General features: G+C 43.8%; 1 protein-coding gene across 2 annotated transcripts in view; it reads left to right on the top strand.

Moving 5' to 3' along the window:
• The window catches only part of ubr4 (ubiquitin protein ligase E3 component n-recognin 4), a 266,230-nt gene that overhangs the window by 77,714 nt on the left and 173,085 nt on the right, over positions 1-15,431 (top strand). For both annotated transcript variants that reach the window (XM_067970130.1, XM_067970129.1), the window contains exons 30-36: positions 14-115; positions 871-971; positions 2,154-2,352; positions 12,074-12,262; positions 12,520-12,583; positions 12,905-13,096; positions 13,220-13,290. In XM_067970130.1, the coding sequence (XP_067826231.1) occupies positions 14-115; positions 871-971; positions 2,154-2,352; positions 12,074-12,262; positions 12,520-12,583; positions 12,905-13,096; positions 13,220-13,290 (918 nt within the window). The remainder of the gene's footprint in view (positions 1-13; positions 116-870; positions 972-2,153; positions 2,353-12,073; positions 12,263-12,519; positions 12,584-12,904; positions 13,097-13,219; positions 13,291-15,431) is intronic.

The raw sequence follows: 15,431 nt of genomic DNA, 5'->3' as shown, positions 1-15,431 counted from the left end.
TCTGTCCCCACAGTGGCCTGGATGAATCTATCTTGGAAGAGTGCTTGCAGTACCTGGAGAAACAGCTGGAGAGCAGCCAGGCGCGCAAAGCCATGGAGGAGTTCTTCTCCGAACGGTAGGAGGAGCGTGCTGTGAGCTGAGTGTGAAGTAGATATGATACAAATTGGACACTGGGAATGAGAGGATTGTTGGACTTAATCAAAGTTCCACTCTGGTTAATTTTTTTGAAGTCCATGTCCCTTTCAGTGGACCCTTTTTTTTTCACGACTGGTGTTTATTGCCTCATCCTGCTTATTTTGGCTGTATCATGGTTATCCATCCACCTCTTCTATGTTTTTGTTTGCTGCATGTGATGATGCAAGTGTTTGTTCTGTGTATGGAAGTGCAAAGTGATTCCAGTGGCCACAGAACTATAACAGCACACAGTGACTGCTGCTTTTCTATGTACATTTTTCAGTAAAACAATACTTGGCACAAATAGACGAGGCCTGAGCACGTCCCAAGATGATGGATCCCAATCACGCCATAAGCTACCAATTGTTCATGATAAATGCTTTTTCTCCCTGCCCCACTTTTCCTTTAGTCTTTTCCATGTTCCAAGCAGCATTGGGCCCATTCCTTGACCTGTAGAAAGGCAGCACCATTGGGGATCCAGTATTGCTTTTAAATAAGTTATATTTATGTAGCCTTAATATTTAAGAGTCTGAAAAAACTTTTAGAAATGTTACATGTTTGGGTGGAATTCTTGTCCCTTTGGTTAGCTGCACATATCTATTCTTTCTGTTTAGGAATGTCAGGTGCCCCATCCTGTGGCTACTGAGTTGGTTTCCTAACTGTATTTTAGCTTCCGTTTTCCTTTCTTGCTTACAGTGGGGAACTGGTGCAGATTATGATGGCCACCGCCAATGAGAACCTTTCAGCTAAATTCTGTAACAGAGTACTGAAGTTTTTCACAAAACTCTTCCAGCTTGGTGAGTGGCATATTCAGTTTGTTCAGCTGTTAATGTTAAAGTTGATTATAATGCATGCTATGAAGCTGAAAATACTGGTATAAGAATGTTAGGGCACTCCTCACATTTTTGGGCTCTTGGTTTGAATTCTGTTGATAGCTGGGAACCACATGGCCAGTGCAGGATGAGAAGTAGCACACTTTGGAAATGTGTTGCTAAAACCAAGACTGAAGAAGAAAGCATGTTGAATAGTTTGATGTAATGCTGACTCAGCAAAACAGAATATCTGTCAACATTTGAACGTGGCGTGGACGTGATGAACTGTGTTTTAACTTATTGTCTTCTGAATCGTGCCTCTGCTACCTGTTTCTCTCGACTTCTTACACTGGGCTAGGGAAGTCTGTAGGGAGCTGGAACTGCCTTTAGTACTGCCGCTCCATTCCTGCCACTAAAAGCTATGATTTGCAAAATAATCAGCCTCTGTCTTTTTTATATTTCTGGGCTGCAATTTATTAAAATAGTCCCTCTGAGGATAGCAGCATTTGAATGTAGATGTTAAAAGTTGAACCCTCAATTACATTTCAGTGTGGCTTTACCAGATCTGGGAATGGGTGTAACCCTTCGTACTAACTAGAATGCCTCTCGAGGCTAACTACCCAATTCGTGTGCACAGTGGCTGCACCACTGTATGAAATCTCTCCTTTTCCTTCTGCACAGTCAGCTTCATACCTAGTGCATTGACAATATGCGAGTTTGTACACTGGCTTTATCCCGTTTGAAGTGGGGAAATGAGAGTGACATTTTTCAGGTTTGTAAATAAATGGGAATTAAGGCACTGGGATGGTGTTCCACAGGGAGTGATGATTATGAAACTGACCAGTTTGTTGGGGTAGACCTAACAAGAAGGGTGGAGTAAATTACTATAGGGTGGGTTAGTACAGGTTGTCCTGGCATACCATATTGTAATTTTTTTTTTCTGCCTCCATTCAAGGTTCCATTCAAGTAGGTTCCATTAAAGTGAGGGTGTTTTGCTGTTGTAAATATGTTTCTAGCTTTTATTCATAGTTTTTGCTTACTAAAATTATTTAGTTTAGTATGGTGAATATTGATCCTGCAATGTTGATCAATCAGTGTAGGTGCCATCTCTCAGCAGTTTTAGAAATAGGTTACAACAGGCTGCACTGACTTAGTTTTCTGTTTCAGCGGAGAAGAGCCCAAACCCAAGTCTTCTGCATTTGTGTGGCTCATTTGCTCAGCTGGCTTGCGTTGAACATGGGCGTTTGCATGCCTGGCTAACCAGAATGACCCATGCACCCCCTAAAGATTCTGACCAGCTGGATGTGGTACAAGAGAACAGGCAACTTTTGCAGATTCTGACTGCATGCATCGTTCGAGAAAACAGGTACTTACAAACAGAGCCCTAGGTAAAGGATCAGGAGCAAAGGCTGTGCTTGAGCTACTTTTCCTTTGCTTGGAACAGGTGCAGTAAGGGCATGCCTGAATGTATCTATGCAGGTACTTACAGGAAAGGGTAAACTTGGGATGGTCCAGTTACAGATATTGGAAAGGACTCATGCTGACAGACCCGCTTTTCCTCTCTGCCATCATTCTTGACTCCTTGCCCACAACTACTGTTTAACTGTTTAGATGATATCAAGTCTCTGATGACAAGTATTTCCTTCAACTCAACATTTGTAAGACTAAAACCATTGTGTTTGCTTCCCACCTAAAATTTTGAACCTTAGCACTTGATTCCTTTGCCATCTCTGGCTGTTCCCTCAGATTAATCCTGATGGTGCACAACTTTGGAGCCCTGCTTGACTCAGAATTGAGTTTCAAACCCGATATCCCTGCCATAATTGTCTTCCATTTCTTGTCTCTGTACCTCACTACATACCCACTGAAAAGCTTTCCTGTGGCTTCATCAACTTCAGACTCGATTACTCCAGCACTCCTTGGCAGCCTCTTGAATTCTATCCTCCACAAATTCCAACTTGTCTAAGACTCCAGCACCTGCATGCTATCCCACACTGCATCCTAGTCCTCTCTTACCTCAGTGCATGCTGGTTCCCTAACCACCTATGCATCAGTTTCAAAATCTATGTCCTTACCTACAAATCCCTTGCCCCTCCTGCCTTATCCAACCATGTGCTCTTGTATGAGCATCCACTGATCTGATTCTGGCCTCCTTTACGTCCCCCACCTCTCTGCTCCACTTCTGGTAACACAGCCTTCAGCTGTTTTGGCTCCTCACTCTGGAACATTCTACCTAAGCCCTTATCCCTTGCTATCTCTCTCCTACTCCGGCAGAAGCCTCAAATTCTACGATTATATGAAAACTTACTTCTTCAATCTTGCAGTGACTACAATTCTCCTTAAATTTTTCAGTCTCTTTTTTCCCCCACCTTCTTGAAGTGCTTTAGAATATTTTATTGCATTAAATATGCTATGTAAATATAAGTAATTATTTTATAAAACAATTTCTTGAGCTGTAGAGTGCTAGAATTTATTCTGCTTTCTGTACCTGTATGTAATACTTCATTCCTGTCTTGCTCTGATTGCAGATAATGCAATTATTCAATATAATTTCCAAGTGCTTGATTGTGAATTCTGAAGCTGTATTTGGAGGCACAATTCAGTGGCCAGTCAGCAAATAGAAAACATTGTCCTTTTCAACTGGAAGCATAGACCTTCAGCCTGTTGACTGAAACCAATCTGGTAGCTTGAAGTGTAGATACTGATCACAAAAAAACTTGCGGCGGTCACTAATTCACAGTAACATCTGACTGCACCGCTTATGAACAATCGCACTGAATGTGAATTTAAGTCCTCCGCACTGAGGAGTGGAGGTAAAGTGATTGCTGGGACCTACCTAGATTTTTTTTTTTTATTCGTTCTTGGAATGTTGGCATCGCTGGTGAGGCCAGCATTTGTTGCCCATCTCTAATTGCCCTTGAGAAGGTGGTGGTGAGCCGCCTTCTTGAACTGCTGCATAAAACCAGTACACGTAAGAATTAAGTTCTTGGATGTCCTTCGTGGTCAGGAGGAGGTCATCTACATGTTGCAAAAGGGCCGTTGGTTTCGAGAACGCCTGTACTATCTGAGCCATGTACTGATGAAATATAGGCGAATTATGGAAGCACTGTGGCAGGCAAGTGAACGTATAGCCCTGTCCCTCAAAAGTGAAAGCAAATTTATATTGGTCCTCCCTAGCCACTGGAATACTCCAAAAATCATTTGCGATGTCAAAGGTCGAGAAAACTGTAGCCTTACTGGGAACAGAGGTTAACAGGGAGGGGGATTGGCTAACCGTGGGGCTCTGTCGAGGGGTAGCCTTATTCAACATCCTGTATTCAATAGTGAGTCTCCAAGACTCATTTGGCTTCCTAACCGGCCATATAGGGGAATTGGTAGTAAAAGCTCCTTTCTTTATCACCCCCTGCTCTTCCAGTGAGGCAATGACTCTTCGCAAATACGGAATACTCTCCCTTGGAATCGGATACTGCTTACAGGCTCAGTGTGGCGGACCATTAATTTGCACTACCTCAGCCATCTGTCCACAATCGTGTTTAGTTTTAGTGAATACGTCAGCATGTGTGTTAATCAATTCCTGTACCTCAGGCAACCGGTGGGTCGGTAATTCCAGCTGCCCTGCCTTTTTGATGGCATGTCCAAAATCTGGACTACGTCCTCCACCCCTGATCCTACCCACATGCTACCATGATTGTAGTCTAAAATAACAGTCTGCGCTCACAGGGTGTCGCTCCCAAGGGTGCCTCGTTCATCATTCATACGCATACATATGGGTTCTATCACCCGCACTGGTAAATCTCCTAGCATGATGTAAATACTGTCCCTCGGGTAGGCAAGGGTATGGGACCCCGTAATCCCTGTCACTGTGAAACAAATTTTTCCCCCAGTGAGGTTGGTCTTCGGGGGAGGAGGAGTGCACAATAGTTATGGAAGATCCGGTGTCAATCAACATTGTCTGCCGTACCCCTCCAGGCAAGGAGGCGGAAATCACGGGTCGGCCATGACTGTCCCGCTCGAACCTCACTCTCTCCATCGGAGGGGGTTCCGGCCGTGACTCTGTAATCTGGGCTACCGGATGCTCATGTGTGCGAGTGGTTATTAAGGTCTGCACAATACTGGTCAGTTTTTCTATCCTATTATCTACAGTGTCTGACCATGCCTTAGAATTAGGTGGCTCCTGGGTTCGATATTCGCCCGGGGCTGGGTTTCCCTTGGTCATTTGATTTGATTTTGGTGTCTGGTTTACTCAAAGCCCTCCTGTTCTATCTCTCCCAGCACTGAAACGCTTATCACCTGGACAGTCTCTCACGAAGTGCCCGGCACCTCCACAATTATAGCGTACACAGTTAGGTCTGAGCGGTGGCGCAGAAGGGGTAGGACGTGGACCTTCTACTGTGTTAACAGGCCTGTCTGGGGAAAGCATATTGGCGGGTAGTACTTGCATCTGGGTTTTTGCATACTCCTAAGCCGACGTGGTTTGTTAGAGTATGGTGTCCCATGGTGACCGGTGGGTAGTAGTATGTCCCAGAGCTGATCGAAGCGATGGATGAATGTTATTCAGGAATATTTTTTTAAACGCAACCTCATTTTTCCCATCTTGGTCATTTGCATTTGGGGTTCCCTGTGCCATGGTATATATGGCATATAGTCGGTCCACAAAAGCACAGGGCACCTCGCTGGGATTCTGCATAGTCTGGGACATTTTAACTGGCAAATCCATAGAGTTCACCCCTAAAGCAGCTTGTATACTGCCTATAGTTTCTTCTAGGGTGTAGTTTTCCCTGAAGATGGTAAACGGTAAGGATGCCCGAACCTCACTGGAAAGAGCGGTTATCAGGATTGGTTTCATATCCGCATTTTCCGACGTAGGGTGGTAGGTCCGGAAACCAGTCACCCTTTGTTTAAATTCGATTGTGCAAGTCTGCATGGTCACTGGTCCCGACTGTTGAACACAGGCTTTTAACCCTGCAAAGTCCAAGGGCTAGGATTGTTTGATCGTACCCGCCCAGAGAGGTATCCCTGGTGGTAGTAACGGTGCCCCGGTGGGAGATGGTCCGTTATTATCTGCTTCAGGTGGTGTTGCTCCGATTTCGCTAGATGTTCGAAAGATCGAACAAATAGGTTAGCAACCTCCTTTTAGGGTTCAAATGTAAGTTTGGGCTGAACAAACACACCGGCAACAGATTTCGCGTACAAAGCTTTATCTTTAATAAATGCTTAACAAACACCGTTCATAGTTTAAAGTACAATTCCAAAATATAAGACTCACATCTTATATTGATATTACCCATTTGGTCCGAGGTGATCAATCTCTGTCCAAACCTCTACGTAGAGTTTCTGTCCCCAGGTCCCTGCTGTCGAGTGTTGCTCCTAGGTTCTCGCTGCTATCTGGGGTTTTTCCTCCAGGTTTATACTATCGTATAATCTGTCCCATCTCCTTGATTACACATTTGTTCCCTTTTCCTGCGCCCTGATGACTAGTTTATCCTATTCTACAACCTGTCCCATCTCCTTGATTAGTTTACATCTTACTTCATCCATTGACCCATTGTTTGTTAGCTGGCGTCTGTAGTGACCTCACCCGTGTCTGACGAGGTTACCTATGAGCCCTCTGTTTCAGAACATTACTGAACCTCTGCATTATTTATCTACTATCCCTTACACATGGTGACTCCTTCATTTTATTTCAGTTTTACACTACTACATCCATTTGCACAGGTGGGCCTGCCTGTCCCTGATTCCCAGCGGGGAGAGCAGGTTCAGGGTCCGGATACAGCCGGGACCGAGTTACTCAATTGACTAGATTCCCTTGTATATCAGGAGGTGGGCCATTCACTCCGCCTTCTGCAGCCTCACTTCCCATTTTCCCCTCGGTCTGAATGACCGACACTGGTTTAACGTACGGTGGAGGAGATTCTGTTAATGGGAGCGGGGATACAGGGACTGACAGTGCCTGCTATCCCATTTATAATTCTGCCCGGGGTCTCCCGCTGTAACAGCCGCTACCACAGCTTGTTCTACTCCTAGTCTGCTTTCTAGCTTTTGGATTCTATCCTGGCATGCTCGGTGGTCTGCTTCCTTATAGAGGCGCTGAAGGGCTTCTCGCAAAGCACCTCTTCCATCCTTTAAGTTTTTAGTGAGGCGCGTATTATCTTTCATTACAGTTTCTAGCTGGCATTGTGTTTCCTCTAAATGATGTAATGCTGACCCAGCATGTACAGCATTAACACTTTGATGTTGCATGATTGCAGCTGCTGATGCAGCTTGGTATTTTAAACCGTCAATCTGACTATCCTTCTCAGCAAGTTCTTTTTTATGCCATTCTAACTGGTCATCCTGTACCAGGATGATGTCTCGATCTTGTTCTGCACAATGTGAGGCTGCATAAGTGATCAAGCGGATAGCCTTATCCCGCCTCCATTTTTTATTAGTAACTCTCTGTTCAATGAGCGCCACGGCGTCCCTCAGCGTAACTTCTGGGCCTTTACCTAGGCATTCTAATAACAAGACCTCTGCATCGGTCCCACTACACTTCTCTATCCGGGTACTATACTCCTTCCAAAGATCCCTGTTTGGCATCTTGGTGCACTTTAAAGAGCCACTATCCGTTAGTTAACCCTCCACAAGGATTTACCGGTGATCAAGTGATAACCCTCGCGTCTGTTACCTTATATCCATTAATACCAGGTTTTGGCTGTTGTCAGAAATAGTCCCTTCGTGGTTGCCAATTGTAGGATTTAAAGCCCCTACTTTCAGGATTATAATTTAATCCAATCCAAGGACTGGTTCGTGACAACAACAAGACCACCACGGTACTGGTATTATGGTTAAAGGTAAAAGAGATTTATTAAGCACATCACAATTAGTACAAAGAAAGTGATACTTACCAAAGAGTCTGTTCCTTGAAACCTTGGAAGTATCTCTCCAGGTGACTGCGGCGCACTCTCTCTCTCACTCTCACTGTGTTCTGTTGACTGAAGAGTTCTCTTCTTCCTCGCCAGAATCTTGTGCCCCTTCCTCAGCTTTTTAGGTCTTTTCTTGTACCCTTTTTCAGTCTATGTGGCAGTTCACTATCACATCCACATCTCTCAGCCTTACCATTAATCATGTCTCTCACCCTTTAGAAGTTACATTCCAAGCCACTCCTGGTACCATCTGTGCCTTGTTGTTACATACTTAACGGTACCTTATCTTAGAGTTACATTGCCAGCCTTCACAGGACACCATTTGTATAAACAAACTTCTATTCACTAGCTTGCGAGGGCTCGAAATAGAGAGGCCTAAGCCTGGCTGACTCCCCGATCATTACAGCCCATCCTCCCTCAAGCCTGTGATTTTTCCCAAAGTCTGTTAATTGTCACTTCAATGCTATCAGCATTGTTAGTTTTAATTGCAAACTTGACTATAACAACAGTCATCCATCCTTATCGGCCCACCAGCCCTTTCTTATTGAATACACGTTACATGATTCATGCTATATTAATACACAGTACAGTTTACATTTATAGATACATAGTACATTTCATTCTATTTCTACTATTGATTATAATTATTCTAAATTATATCTGTTAATTCTTACAATTCCTTACCTTGAGGTTGAGGCATTTATGCCGATCCCTCATACTTCATGTGAATATATTTTAGATTCCCATTTTTGCTCCTTTCTATTAGGTCTTGGGTTCTTATCCCCCCTAACTGGTCTTTCATCTGGTGCACTAAGTGTTTCAAATAACATATATAGGAAACTAGACAAATCAGGACTAATAGCTGGGCCACTACCAACAGGTGCGAAAGCGTTCTGATCCAGGGAGGGATTACTATGTTTGACCCTATATCCCACCAATGTGTAGTGTCCCCTACCCCTGGGATCTCCTTAGCCACTTCCTCATTTCCCTGTTCCAATGTGTAATAGTAATGTTGGGAGCTGTTAATATGCTGTAATAAAGCCGTCAAGGTCTCGGGTAACGCAGGGATATCATATCCGAATTTCTCAACATAATCCTCCAAACTTATATCTAAACTGTCCTTCCTTGCAGTACTTGCTGTTCGTGTATGGCCATTAGCAGGAGGGTTTTCCCCCCTGCTCTGAGGGTCTCTGTAGGTGTCAAACAGTACATTCCTGGCTGATTGGACATCTCTGTGGCCTGTGGTAGTAATGATGCTCGAGTGTGGTAAAACAGTACTTTCCTCCCCATACGTAAACAGTGCAGGTTCTTATATCTGATGACCCTCTCACTTGCATGGTGCAGTTTAAGCCTTTTTAATTCCAATCAAAACCACATGTTTCTTTAGAGTGATCGCACAGATCATAGGGGCAGACCACCCTATTGCATTCCTCTAGGTTTGGCTCCACTCACGTTAGTTCTTTTAACTGGACCAACCATTGCGGTGCTGTTAGGAATCGGCTAATGGTGTCCTTCCTTACTGCGCCTATATTGTCTATTCTAAACAAGGGATTGGGTCTGGTTCGATTCATGAGACTGGAAATTTGCACTATTATTCCCAACAATTTTTGATTCCCTACCTCGTGGCACTCAGTTTAACCGGATAGACTTTAATCAAACTCCTAATTTTGCATAGTTCTGTATCGTCCTGATAACGGGACAGCCCCGACAAATGTCAGTTAGTTATCCATATTGGGAGGTACTTTCTAGGTTTTTCTGTGTTTGTTCTGTCAACCAATTCCCGTACATGACACAGATGTCGTTAACAGCAGCATTATCTGAGGTGTTCCGGTCTTCCCTTATAAGGTCGTTGATTTTATGGGCATGTGATTCTAAGGCCATGTACAATATCCTTCAGGTGTACCAACATTACCTGGTCCTCCCTCAACTCCTCTCTTTCTACGGTATTTTCCCTGCTCAAGATGTCTCTTAGTCTTTCCCTCACATCTCTCAGCTGGATTTGTAAAGTCGCTGAGTCCATAGAATTAATTACCGAGGTGGTAGTATTAAAACCTGTGAGGCCATCATTCACCAAACCCCTTTTATGCCGGCTCTGACTCTGACTCAACTCCGGGTTGACAGAGTCATTGTCAGCTTTCCGGTGAAATGCATCTTGGGCCTTTTCAATGCTAACAGAGAGGGTGGTCTTTTCCCACTATTCGCTAAAGATTTGTTGTATCACACTCTGTGCCAGCTGAGCCGTTTTGTGAGGACACCAACTAGGTAGGACTAAGTCTGTAAAGTTTAATATAACAGGGACTATCTCTGGTATGATTTGATGATACACAACTTTGGGCGTGGGGATTACCACAAGGCCGTTTCTAGATCCCGGTTGTAAGTGGGGGCAATGCTCTGCTGAGCCCTGTCCCTGATCTGAGTCATTGTCTTTCTTATAGAGGACAAACCTGACGCTTTGAAACTGACCATTGTCGTGAAAACATCCCTGGACCGCATCTTCAAATTCTATCTGCTGGACCCCACTTCCATCTGGTTTAGGGTACTCATATTTGCCCCAAGCTTTATAGATACAGGTCTGTCTTCCCTCAGGCTGGGGTCCCTAGACATGAATATTGTCCCATGTGCTTTTTCCACCATCTGGGCCAACATATTTGAATGGATTCCTCACTGTCTATGATTATGGGGCCCTTTAAAGCTTCTTGCACCTGTTCCCATACTTTGCCATTCTTTTTCAGGAATTTCCATAGGCTGGGACCTTGTCGTTCTCGTGATGGGCATCTCATACATCGCCCATACCCCTCCTGTACTTCCCACTCTTTCACCTGTTCAAATGTAATACCACATCCCACCTGGAAATCTGTTACCGCATCTTCGTCCCTATTGTCCTTAATTCCCAATGTAAAATTCCAATTATTTGTCTCCTTATATGTCGGTGTGTCGATGCCCACCAATGACCTGTGGTTCTGTTCCAAAATACAAACGTTGGGTACATTTATCGCCTAAAACGGCTGCACAATCCGATTCTTGACTCTCTACTTGATGTACGCCTTGAAGTATCAGTATCGGCGTAAAGAGTCCACATTTTCCACCTGTAAGCAGACCAAGCATAGTATCTTTTAATCCTTGACTGTTTTGATCTGATGTGGAGATGCCGGTGATGGACTGGGGTGGACAAAATTAAGGAATCTTACAACACCAGGTTATAGTCCAACAATTTTATTTTAAATTTTAAAATATAATTGTTGGACTATAACCTGGTGTTGTAAGATTCCTTGCATTTGTTTTGATCTGGTTAATGTACAACCACTTCAGCTTTGGTTCCCGCTTTACCCCATATGGAACATTCAAAAGATAGATGGCTGGGTTCAGCTTATCCACAATACGGTGAGGCCCTGTCCATTTAAGATCAAAAGAATGCTGTTTCGGGGAGAATTTCTGTAACATAACTTTATTTCCAATCTCATACTCAAATGGCCTGACCCTTTTGTCAAAGTATTTTTTATCTGTCGTCGTGATTTGCCCATATTGATTGCCACTAACTGGTTTACCTTGTTGGTATGGTCAATCAGAGTCTGTATCCACTTCTGACTACATGGTTGTAGTTTCAGAGGGGTGTTGCTACCCAAGGTTACATGACCTGGTATGTGCATTTGTCTCCCTGTCATTGCCTCATATGGACTGATCCCTGTTGTCTTGAAGCGTATGGCCATCAAGCACAGGGGCATCATGCTAGCCCATTAAGCGGGGTGTTCTGTACACATTTTGCGTAAGTGTTTTTAGTGTCCCATTGCCTCTTTCCACAATTCCAGATGACTGTGAATGGTGGGCAATGTATAATTTATGTCTGATCTGTAGCATCTCCTGCAGAGCAGTAAAGATTTCCTCTGTAAAGTGTGGGCCCTGGTCACTGTACATACATTAAATTGTTTCAATGACAGACATTAAAAGTTGAGCGATAGGATTCATACTTCATAGAATCACAGAATCTTACAGCACAGAAGTAGTCCATTTGGTCTGGGCCGGCTCTTTGAAAGAGCTATCCAATTAGTCCCACTCCCCTGCTCTTTCCTCATAGCCCTGTAAATGTTTCCCCTTTAAGTATTTATCCAATTCCCTTTTGAAAGTTACTGTTGATGGTTGATGATATTTAATGGTTGATTTGATGCTAATCTGTTCTCATCTCTTTAGCCAAGTTGGAGAAGGTGTCTGTACCGTGTTACTCAACACTCTTATCCCCATGGCAACAGAAATGTTGTCCAACGGTGATGGAACTGGCTTCCCAGAGCTAATGGTTGTTATGGCGACACTGGCCAGTGCTGGGCAGGGAGGAGGACACTTGCAGCTTCACCGTGCGGCTGTAGAGTGGTTAGGGAAATGGTGAGTGTGAGATAATAATTGCGGGGTGGGGGTGGTGATTACAGACCATTAGTCTGGGAAAGAGGGCGTGCATTCTGGTGAATTGTGCACTCTAAGGTGTATTTGCAGTGATTTTAATTAAGTTTTTTGCATGTGTTCTAAAAATTAATGTGTGAAGTTGTGTCAAATTTATTGGAGGGGTTTGAGTTTATTTACTTTCTAGTTCATAATCTTCAATTTCTGTGATTGTGAATTGTTATCATGCCTTTGTTTTTCAGTAAGAAATATCTTTCCCAGAAGAATGTCCTGGAGAAGGTGGGAGCAAATGTAACCCAGGGGAAGGTGAGTTGGGGGCAGGGAGGGGAGGAACTCTCGGAAATTTGTGACAAGATGTGTCTTTTTAAATCTATAATTCCTGTTTTTGCAGAGAATGTATTTTTTGAATCCTGTCCCTTTCTCTGGAATTTCCCCCAGTAAAAAAAACTTTTACTGGTTTCTTTACTGTCTGTATTAGGGTTGGGAATACAAGCTGTGCCCTATAGCATAGGCTGTGCCTGTATCTGGAAACAAGGTGTATACTGCTGCATGGAATATGCTTGCATCAGGGAGCAGCTAGATTACCCCTGCTTTTGACTAAGCTTAACATCCCTCTCTGTCATATAGCATGTAGGCATGCTTGACTGTGCCTGCCACATCATGTCCTATCTTGCCGATGTCATGAATGCCATGAGACAGAGCAGCGGGCAGGGATCAACACACCTACTGGTGGATGGTGAGGAAAGAGCGATTGAGGTTGATTCTGATTGGGTTGAAGATCTGGCTGTCGAAGAAGAGGACTCGCAAGCAGAGGATTCAGTGAGTAGTTTGCCATTGTGCTGGTGAATAACGCTACAACAGTTTTATTCAATGTACTGTAAACTGACAGTAACGTTACAGCTGGATCGCACACCCAATGAGTGGAATTTTTTTTGCTCCTAGGATGAAGATTCCTTGTGTAACAAGCTCTGCACATTCACAATTACACAGAAGGAGTTCATGAACCAGCACTGGTGAGAGCATTGCCCTTCTGTTAAGCTGATAGTGAACGGTTCAGGAGCTTTCACTCTGGTACAGTGAGGTGGGGATGGGAGCATTAGAGTTGATCAAAGCAATCCCAGTGCAACAATCTCTCCCCACTCCACTTAGATCTAATTGCACTGACCGCATAGCTCATCCTCTTGCGTGTATACCCAATTTTCAGCTACATGTTGAACAGGTGAATAAAAACAAACCTACGAAAAATAACCAAAATGAAACTGGTAGTACAGCGTGCTAGTGAAATACCTCTTGTGAGGGTAGCAGTGAAGGTGAAGTAACAACTCTTTCTGAGACTGGATTAAGCTCCTTTGGCCTCACTCTGAGAGTCAGACCCAGTGCTGACCCTGGAGAGAGAACTCTGTGTGACATAACATAGTGTTTAGCTTTATAGTAGTTTTATATAGAAGGATTATGGTCACCAACGTATGTTCTACTTTCTGTGGCATAACATATTTACTGTAAAGTGGGTTCCTGACAAAATGTAGTGAGTGTATAAGTTACAGTTTTCTTATTTTGATGAGTTTTATTAAATACAGATGTCAGATTTAGGATCTGAATTTTGAACTAATTGTAATCGATGGTAAAGATTGATGAATTGAGAGGTGTTGGAGGAAAAGTTTATCCTGTGGAGAACCGGCTGGATAGCACACAACTGCTGCAGCAGTTCTCCAAGTCACACGCTGTTCTGACTTGGACTTATACTGCTCGCATCATCATTGCTGGGTCAAAATTGCGGGGAGGGTCCCAGTGGAGAGAAATCTGGAATGTTAAAGAAAAAAGACAAAGAAGCAGTGCAGGAAAGTGATTGGGGTAAGGATAACCAGATTGTATCAGGAAGGGGCAGAGCGTACAAACAAGAGTGCACTAACAAATAGGGTTCAGGTAAGAAAAAGTGGTAATAAGACAAATAGGGCCAGAGTACAAAAAAATGTTAAGATGTCTAAAAATGTTAAAAAGACAGATCTAAAGGCACTGTATCTGAATGCACGAAGCATTCGTAATAAGTTAGACGAATTAACAGCGCAAATAGATGTAAACGGATATGATATAATACAGTTACAGGGTGACCAAGACCAAGCATATTCGATATTTAGGAAGGACAGGGCTAGACAGACTGGATGCAGGGAGGATATTTCCTCTGGCTGGGGGATCCAGAACGAGTGGTCACAGTCTCAGGATATGGGGTAGGACATTTAGGACTGAGATGAGGAGAAATTTCTTCACTCAGAGTGGTGAACCTGTGGAATTCTCTACCACAGAAGGCTGTGGAGGCCAAGTCACTGAATATATTTAAGATGGAGCTGGATAGATTTCTAGACACAAAAGGCATCAAGGGGTATGGGGAGAGAGCTGGAATATGGTATTGAGATAGAGGATCAGCCATGATCATATTGAATGGCGGAGCAGGCTCGAAGGGCCGAATGGCCAACTTCTGCTCCTATTTTCTATGTTTCTAATAATCTAGACTTCCTGACCCAACTCCATCATGGGAGCACCATCGACCCAAGGGTGCAGCGCTTCCCTTCCAGTGGAGGACTTACATTCAAACAGCACCTTTCACAACCTCATTCCCAAGCGCTTTACAACCAATGAAGTACTTTTGAAGTGTGATCACTGTTTGTAATGTATGGAAACGCGGCAGCCAATTAGCACACAGCAAGGTCCCACAAACAGCAATGTGATAATGATCAGAAAGTCTGTTTTTTAAGTGTTGGTTGAGGGATAAATATTGGCCAGGACACCGGGGAGAACTCTTCTGCGCTTCTTCAAAATAGTGCCCTAGAATCTTTTACCTTCACCTGAGAGGGCAGATGGGGCCTCAGTTTAACATCTTATCCGAAAGACGGGATCTGCGACAGTGCAGCACTGGAGTGTCAGCCTGGATTATGCGCTCATGTCTCAGGAGACTTGAACACACAGCCTTCTGATTTAGAGGCGAGAGTGCTACCAACTGAGCCACAGCTGACACCCGGCAACGAAGGAAATGGGCAATAAATGTGGCCTTTGCCTCTGAGAACAAATTTTAAAAGAAAGATTAAATCCCTGTATCCGAGATGTAAGCAGAAATAAATACCAGTAATAGATTTCATAGCTTAGTAGATGGGAAACATAG

This window comes from Heptranchias perlo, chromosome 32 (assembly GCF_035084215.1).
Source record: "Heptranchias perlo isolate sHepPer1 chromosome 32, sHepPer1.hap1, whole genome shotgun sequence".
Taxonomy (NCBI): Eukaryota; Metazoa; Chordata; class Chondrichthyes; order Hexanchiformes; family Hexanchidae; genus Heptranchias; species Heptranchias perlo.
Note: the sequence above shows the minus strand (reverse complement) of the source record. Positions and strands in the feature narration are given on the sequence as shown.